The sequence below is a fragment of the Pygoscelis adeliae genome, unplaced genomic scaffold (genome assembly GCF_000699105.1).
Source record: "Pygoscelis adeliae isolate BGI_AS28 unplaced genomic scaffold, ASM69910v1 Scaffold420, whole genome shotgun sequence".
In the NCBI taxonomy this organism is placed as follows: Eukaryota; Metazoa; Chordata; class Aves; order Sphenisciformes; family Spheniscidae; genus Pygoscelis; species Pygoscelis adeliae.
The window spans coordinates 1,177,912-1,185,516 of NW_008823871.1; the positions used below are offsets into that span (position 1 = coordinate 1,177,912).

General features: G+C 47.8%; 2 protein-coding genes across 2 annotated transcripts in view; both read left to right on the forward strand.

Moving 5' to 3' along the window:
• Positions 1–293: 293 nt before the first annotated feature.
• Positions 294–4,654, forward strand: BET1L (Bet1 golgi vesicular membrane trafficking protein-like). The gene is made up of 4 exons (XM_009334133.1): positions 294–405; positions 472–563; positions 1,359–1,415; positions 3,111–4,654. The coding sequence occupies exons 1-4, from the start codon at positions 294–296 to the stop codon at positions 3,276–3,278; spliced, it is 429 nt and encodes a 142-aa protein (XP_009332408.1). The 3' UTR covers positions 3,279–4,654.
• Positions 4,655–5,921: 1,267 nt separating this feature from the next.
• VPS51 (vacuolar protein sorting 51 homolog (S. cerevisiae)) overlaps positions 5,922–7,605 on the forward strand; it is a 9,723-nt gene continuing 8,039 nt past the window's right edge. Inside the window, exons 1-2 of the mRNA XM_009334144.1 lie at positions 5,922–5,942; positions 6,002–6,045. Of these exons, the coding sequence (XP_009332419.1) occupies positions 5,922–5,942; positions 6,002–6,045 (65 nt within the window). The remainder of the gene's footprint in view (positions 5,943–6,001; positions 6,046–7,605) is intronic.

Genomic DNA, 7,605 nt, shown 5'->3' on the forward strand with positions numbered 1-7,605 from the left:
GGGCCCGCGGGCCCGGGGAGGGGGGCGGCCCGTCTGCCCAGCGCCTGCGGGGGAGGCAAAGCCAGGAGAGCCCCGAAATGCCTGAGGGGGCGAAGCGCCCCGGATTCGCTGGGTTTCACCCAGATCCCGAACTGGGGCGGCGCTGGAGGCGGCGCTGGGGCACGAAGCCCCCGTGCTGCTTCGAGCTGCTGCTGGGCGGCGGTGGTGGCTCGGGGCGCCTGTAAGGGTTTCTAAGCCAGCCCGTTTGGGGAAGGTTTGGTGTGTTCTTGTCAAAAAGAGTTTGGGAGCGTTTCATGGCGCAAACCCCACGAGGCCAGAGGTGCGAGGAGGCAGCTGTAACGGCCTTCGTGGCAAGCCAGAGACCGGTCGGGCAACAAGCTGGCTCTGCCTCGCCCGCCACGTTGGGTGAGCAAATACACCAGTACTTGTACCAGGCCAGATAAAACTCATTCTCCTCTTCTTTCCCTCCAGGTCAGAGTCCAAGTGCCGTGGAGGATGTGCTGGATGTAGAGAACAAGCGTATGGCAGACAGCCTAGCCAGCAAGGTCACCAGGCTGAAGTCGGTGAGTTGCTGACTTCGCGTCAGGTGCTGCGGTGAAGGAAGGACGGTGCACCAGTTATCTAGGTTGTTCGTGCAGGGCCTGGCGGGAGATGCAAGCCTGTGGTCAACACAGAGGGCTTCCTATGTATTAACGACTCTTAGCTGTTGGTGATATAAGGGTTAATTTTGACTTGTGAAATGCCAGGGACGGCTTTATGAATTTCCACTTTCCTTTTGAGGTTTAGCAATATCATCTAATGGGAATGATGTGGTTTTCACGGCACTCGGGGAAGGAGTTTTAGGCACAGAGAGAAACGTAAAAGCTGCACAGAGGGGTATTGCTAAGCGCACCTCCTCGGGAAAAAATCACAATGAAAAGGCAGGTAAATTAGTTTTGAAAAATACACGTGTCTCTATGTAAGTGGTGTTCTTAAAGCTAGTCTGCTCCTACTAACATCAAATACTTTGACTTAGAGCTTAATAGAAGTCAGTGGCTCGCCTTGTAGAAGGGAAGACTCTGAATTCCTGCTTGCGTGTCCCAGCGTTTAAATGCTTCTATCCTATATATGACAGTTTCACACAGTCAAGCTTTACTGTCAGTGCTTCAGAGCTGAAAAAGTTCAACAACCTGAAACCAAAATGAGAATCTTGTTCAGTTCCTCTACCGAACAAGCCTCTGTCTGTCTGTGTAGGAGACGGGGAAGCAGTGGCTTGCTTTTCTAATGTGCATTTCAAATCTTACCAGCACTAGATGTGTTAGAGGTTCTCTCTACATTAAAAGTTCATTAATAACTGTTTCCTCCCTTGTCCTGTGTAGCTGGCCCTGGATATTGACAAAGATGCTGACGAACAAAACCGTTACCTGGATGGCATGGTAAGGAACCAATGAAATGTCAAAAGCATGACTTTTTTGTGCTGGCTCTCAGCAGTTACCTTAACTGTGAAAGTTTAATAGCAGTTCAGAGTTAGCAGACAAAGTTAGATCCCAGTGGTCGGTTTGGCAAACCAGGGAATGTAACTAAACCCGTTTTCAGTGGACTTCTTGATATATCAACATCAGATACTTAGCAACTGCTAGTATCACTTTGTCCAAATGGGCAACACAGTTGGTATCTAGCATCTGGAAAGACTGACGTAGGACAGCACACTTCAGAAATACAGTGGAGATTATCTCCTTACTGGGATTAAAGAGCTGCCTCCTGTGGCTAATGCTGGGAGATGGGCCTGTTCCTCAGCTGCTCCTGTGATTTTTGCTATTGCTGTACAAATCTGTCAGGGTTACTTACTGTAACACCTGAAACACAGACTACCTGTCAGGACTTTGTAGTTCACTGACGTCTTTGGAAGGAGCAAAGCTGATGCGCTGGGTCCCCTCAGGTTGTTCGGTGCTCTGTTCCGTCATCTTTCTGACACACAACACCCGATAAAACCAAAAATCGCTTTCCACAGTAATCTGCCTCTTAAGCTTTGGTTGCTGATGGAAAATCACAGTGTACTGGGGAAGGGCCAGAATAGCACATTCCTGAGGCAGAGAGGTTACCTGCTGGGGCTTTTTAGGAGAAAGGTAATTCGTTAACTGAATTGTGAGAGGAAGGGAATCCAGCCCAGAGATTTGAGAAGGAGATTAGCACCATAACACCGGTGCTTGGAGAGCCTTTTCTGCATGTGCTGGATGTTGGAGAGCTGGTGCGTGGAAGCGAGAGAAAAGATAATTGCAGTGTTGAAACCAGTTGAGTCAAAGGTGTAAGCTCAGCTTGGAAGCTTAATAACGGTGTATGCTGACAGTATTGGAGTGTCTGAAATGGATATTTGCTCAGCCCGAAAATTAGGAGAATGGAGAATCAGAATAAAAGGTGTAATGGCAGAAGACCTTAAAGGAGAAGCCCTCAATCAGCATGAAATTGTGCTTCTGCTACAGAGAAGGTTTTGAAGCATTTCAGGAGCAACATGAGCAGAAGCTCAGAGTAGTTTGTGGATAAGGATAACAGACCAGAAGTCAAAACAAAAATGCCTGAACTGCATTAATCTGAGAATCGTTTGCCACCCTCTGGCGGAGTTGCACGTGCATGCAGTCCCATGCTGAAGAAAAAAATGGAACGAATGGCAAGAAATTGCACCTTTTTCTGTGCTTGTGAGCCTGCCCCGGTGTACCTTAGTAGCACTAGCTTCATGTAGGGACATTTCCTTTGGATGAAGCGTTCACTTGTAGAGTTGCTGTTGACAAGCTGTTCCAGGCAGAACAAGCTGCACTGAAGCTTAATTGAACAGTCTAGCAGCAGGTCGTTTGACCCCGTTTTAAAAAAGGGGAGGCAGTTTGTTTTACACTTGGAACAGACCTTCCCCTGTCTTTTTCGTTTCCCCATTTTGTGCGCGGTGGGAATGGTGCTGCTCCTGGAGCCTGAGCACGGGAGGGGAAGGACCTTCTGAGGGAGATGCGATGGGTGCGGAGAGACGGGCCGCGACTGCGCAGCTCCCTGTGCAAATGTTTTCTAGCCAGGAAGTGGGAGATTCTTCAGGGATATCTTCATCTGTTTATAATGCCTCCATCTTAATTTTCTTTCTCATTCAGGATTCAGATTTTATGAGCGTGACTGGCCTGCTAACCGGCAGTGTGAAGCGTTTCTCCACCATGACGCGGTCCGGGAGGGATAATCGCAAGTTGCTCTGTTATGTTTCAGCGGGACTGATTGTTGTTTTCTTCATCCTCTACTATCTTGTGTCCAAAGCAGGGACTTGAGCTTGTTGTTCTGCAAGTTTTACAGAACAAAAAACATGACGATTGACAGACTTGTTCAACGCCTTTCTCAGTCTGCCCTGTGGTGGAGTCTTTGAGGTGTTCCAGACAGACCTTCCAAATAACTTTTCTTTCCACCAGCTTCTTGTCATTGTTCTGGCTGGTCTCAGACATCTCTTTATAAAATGAGTATTTGATTCTAAATGGATTTTGATGTTGTTGAATGCTTACGCCTTTATCTCTAGCCTTGTTGTCCATGTCTTGCAGCCTATTTTTAAGGGCCACTTTTGTGTTACCTCCCTTACTGATATTCGGTACTAGGCTTGTGAGGCAAATCTGGAGACTTGTCGATACTCAAAAGTTTAATAAACCAGCCGAGCTTTGGAAGCTATAGTATTTAGGATGCTGATTATGAGATTCAGAAGTATGAATGTGTGACTTACATTCCGGTGTGGCCACTCAGCTGATACCTGGTCTGTTTCCCCTTGACTTGGAGACCTGTTAATAACCGTGGTGTCCCTGGGTAGAAATGAAATCTTTACTGCTTTGTAATGAAATTAACAGCAGATCTGGACCCTGATACTCTGTAATTGTTGCAGTGAAGAGTTGCAGAGGAGCAAGACTTTATTTAAATGCTAGCTCGGTCTTCTTTATCATCCTTCTGGGTAAAGCTGGGGATGAACCCTGCAAGAAAGGAGGGCCAAAGTCCATAAGCCACCTTGATTTACACACGTATAGTATCTTCCAGTACCTTTCCACACACTTGCAAACGCACTCCCTTAGACTATTAAATCGGTGTAAAGAAAATCTGACAGCAAGAGGTCCAGTTAATTTCAGTTATTATGGTACCCTGGTATTACAGCACTTTGGGAAGATGATGTGCAAATAAAAGCAGAGGTTGAGGTCAAGTGAAACTCCTAAACAGTGCTGTTGGGGTGGTGGTGGAGGTCAAGGAAGGATTTGATGGGAGGGTTGCCTTGTTTGCTTATTTATTCATGTAGAAGGTAACCTAGGAAACCCTTGCTTTGCCTTTCATAGTGCTTTGGGGATCCCTGCCTGCAGTGCTCGTGTGAGATGTGTGGCAAGGCACATCCCTACCAGTTTTGTTAACAAAGCAGTCGTTCCTGATGAACATGCAATGCGTGCCGGATTTCCTCGCCCAAGGTGGTGCACGCAGCTCTGGGAGCGCAGTAGCTGGGAACTCCATCTTCCCTTCATCCTCCTTGCCTTTTGTTGGGCTGATCCTTGGGCTGCTCACTAGTGTCACGACCCCAGCTGTGTTCTTCCGTAGCTGAATTATTTAAGTCTGCCTATGACTGAAGTAAGAGATATGTAACTTTAAAAATACTGTGCCTGTTGGGAGAAAGGAAAAATAATTTTCAAAACTGATAGCAAATGAATTGACCTCCGCTGCCTGTTGTATAAACCTTTCACTTTCCAAAGCAGCTGAGCAAAGCCAGTGTTTCATCTTGTCTATTTTCTGTACCAACTGCTCACGCGTTCCGGTTTTCCTTTTTGAAAGTCTTTGCTTATTTGCTTCTCTTATCTTCCTGTAACAACCACCTCTGCAGGACTAAAGCGTTCCTCCTCTGCTGTTGCAGTCTTTCTCCTCTCCAGCAAGCCTATATTCATCAATGGCTGGATGTTTGCTTTGGCCCTCCCCTTGTACCCATTAGGAATTCTGTTGTCCTTGGACTAACTCGGGTCCAGAGCTGTAAATGGACTGTGTTGTCCTTCGTTCCAGCTGTACCAAACTGCTAGCAAAATACTACCCTAACTGGATTAGGTGTCGTCTTTTTCCACATTTGGGAAAAAATGTGCAGGGAAGGCAAGTAGAAAGGAGGCAGCAATAACTTTCTCTGGTTCTTCTTCCTGCTTCTCTGGCAAGATGTGGCAGCTCCGAACTCCTTCCGTTTGGAAGAATGATGGGTGAATTGATGGACTTTGTTTTGATTTTCTGAGGCAGATGACTTCTGATAAAAGGCCACTGGAACAGCCTGGCCTTCATAACGGTGGTGGGTTTGGTTTGCTTTTACTGTCGTAAATAAAGCTCTGTTTTTAGAATTTTTTGCTCAAGTCTTTTTTTCCTTGTGCTTACGTGTTAGCAAGGCTAAGCACCAAGATCAAATCACTCAGTTGTTCTACTTGAACTGTAGAGAACCTGCTGCCTCAAAGCCCAACTTCAACGTTATCCTGAGAAACAGCACATCTTCAATGAACTGAAGTACGGAGATGTGAGCAGAGCTGCGCTAGCTCGGAAGGAGCAGGTCGTTCATCGCTCCGCGACATCCGCCTGCGCCACTTCAGAAGATGACTTGTGTCCCCGGTATTCTTTCTGAACAAATGATAGTTAAGAATTTGAGCTGCAGGAGGGAACTCTTTTTACTATCTTTCTGGGTCAGTCTAGGTACTAAATAGTCCAACTGTTAGTCCAGGTTTGACTTGCCTTTGGCCTTTCTTTGTAAAGGCAACCTTTTCCTGTTTTTAATGCTTTGTCTCTGATCCTTGGAATTCCTCTAGAACTCAAAAAAAGGATTTAAAAAAATATATATTAACCTCAGGAGTTTTAAACTGAAAAATTGAAGTTAAAGGTTCTTGAACCTCAGGTGAGTTACGCCCCCCTCTGATTCCCACCCCAGCGCAGCCATGCGCTCGGAGGCAGCATTTGTAGGACCCTGTGGGCACTGTGCACTCTCCCCCTGCTCCTCCTCCGGGCGTTTCTCCAGGCTCTCGCCGCCTGCTTCTCCCGGCGGGCGCCCGTGTCCTGTTGGTGCGGCGTTTGCCACCATTAGGCGTCAGCACGTGGCTGGAGCAAAGGCTTCAACGCGCAAAGGAAGCCGCGTAAGCATTGCCAGGCAATGTATTCCATTGGGAGGGTTTATCTCTGTACGGAGTCTTGTTTCGGGAACCGGTTATAGCACCGTGTAACCATGCTCAACCCTCCGAAACTTAGAGCTGCAACATGAGGAAGTTCTTGGAAAAATCGAGTTAGGATGTGTAACCTGCAGGCGCGTTGCAAAAGAATCTTGCTCAGCAGCGAACGTGCTGAGGAAGTGCCAAATCTGAGAGAAGGAAGAATTCAGAATACGGGGTAACCACAATAGCAACACGGTAGTTGAAAGCAGCACAGCGATCGGGTGCAGGATCAAACACGTAACAGCGTTAGCACTGGGACGGACTCTCCTGAAGACATCCTGCCACCCGGCCCTTCAACATTTTCTAAACATTTAGTTATGTGAGTAATTTGTTTATTTTGGTTTCAGTGCTGGCCCGCAGTCCTAATATTACAACGTTTTTTCTGAGGCATAAAAATTAGAGAGAGCAGATCTTCCTCTCACACACACCCCCAGCTCAAGGTGAACGTACAAAATATTTGGGGGTGTTTTTATTGAAGTTGTAACAAACCAAGAATTAGAACTCGGCTGCGCACGGTTATTTTAAGTGTGGTTTTGCAGCGCCATCTAAAGGTGCATCTCCAAACCCTTACGGTGACTCGTTATATACAGAATAACTTGTATTTTTCTTGAACGCTAATGCCATAACTAACACACGAACTGAAGTGTGTGACATGCAGCTGGGATCACTGCAGAAAACGTCAGAAAAGTTCTTTGGTAGTAATGGGACAAGATGAAATACCAAAAGTAATCACTTTCCAAATCCATATGCTCGTAGTTGTTTACTGGAATTAGAACGCGGTTAAGCGTTTGAAGATGGGATTGCAGGTCTCAGGGAAGCTGCAGGTGCCTGGGGCTTGATCAGCCTCACCTGGAAGGGGAAGAGTGAGGAAAAAAACCCCCACAAAACGCGACCATGGTGCCTTGTTCTCCAGGCACTCGTCCTCAGTGAAGGCCGTCTGGCGTAACAAGTTGATGTCCGCGCGTTGCCGATTGTCGCGCGCTGCGGCAGGCGTGCCTGGGCGCTGTTAGCTAACTCCCCCTGCCCCAGCGGCACGCTTGTTGGAAGCCGCCTGTGTTACCAGGACATTTCCGACGGTCTGATTGCTGCTGTTGCTGATTGGCACTTCTCCCCTTTTTGGGGAGGAACGTAAAGGCAAGAGAAAAGGAGTTTAGGGGCGGGTAAAATACATCCCTCGGGTGTTTTTAGAAGGCCTCTGAAAGGAAGATCTTGCGTTTGACGCAAACGGGAGTGACGTGCCCGCTCCATCTGGCAGGGCAAGCTCAGCTGGAGCTGATGTCCCCATCCCCGATGTCTGCATCCCCGACCTCCCTGATGTCTCCGACACCCCTCTCCCCAGTCTCCCCAGTCTCCCCATCCCCGACGTCCCAGCGGCCGTCCCGTGCCGTGCCCGCAACTGAGGGGGGCACAGGTG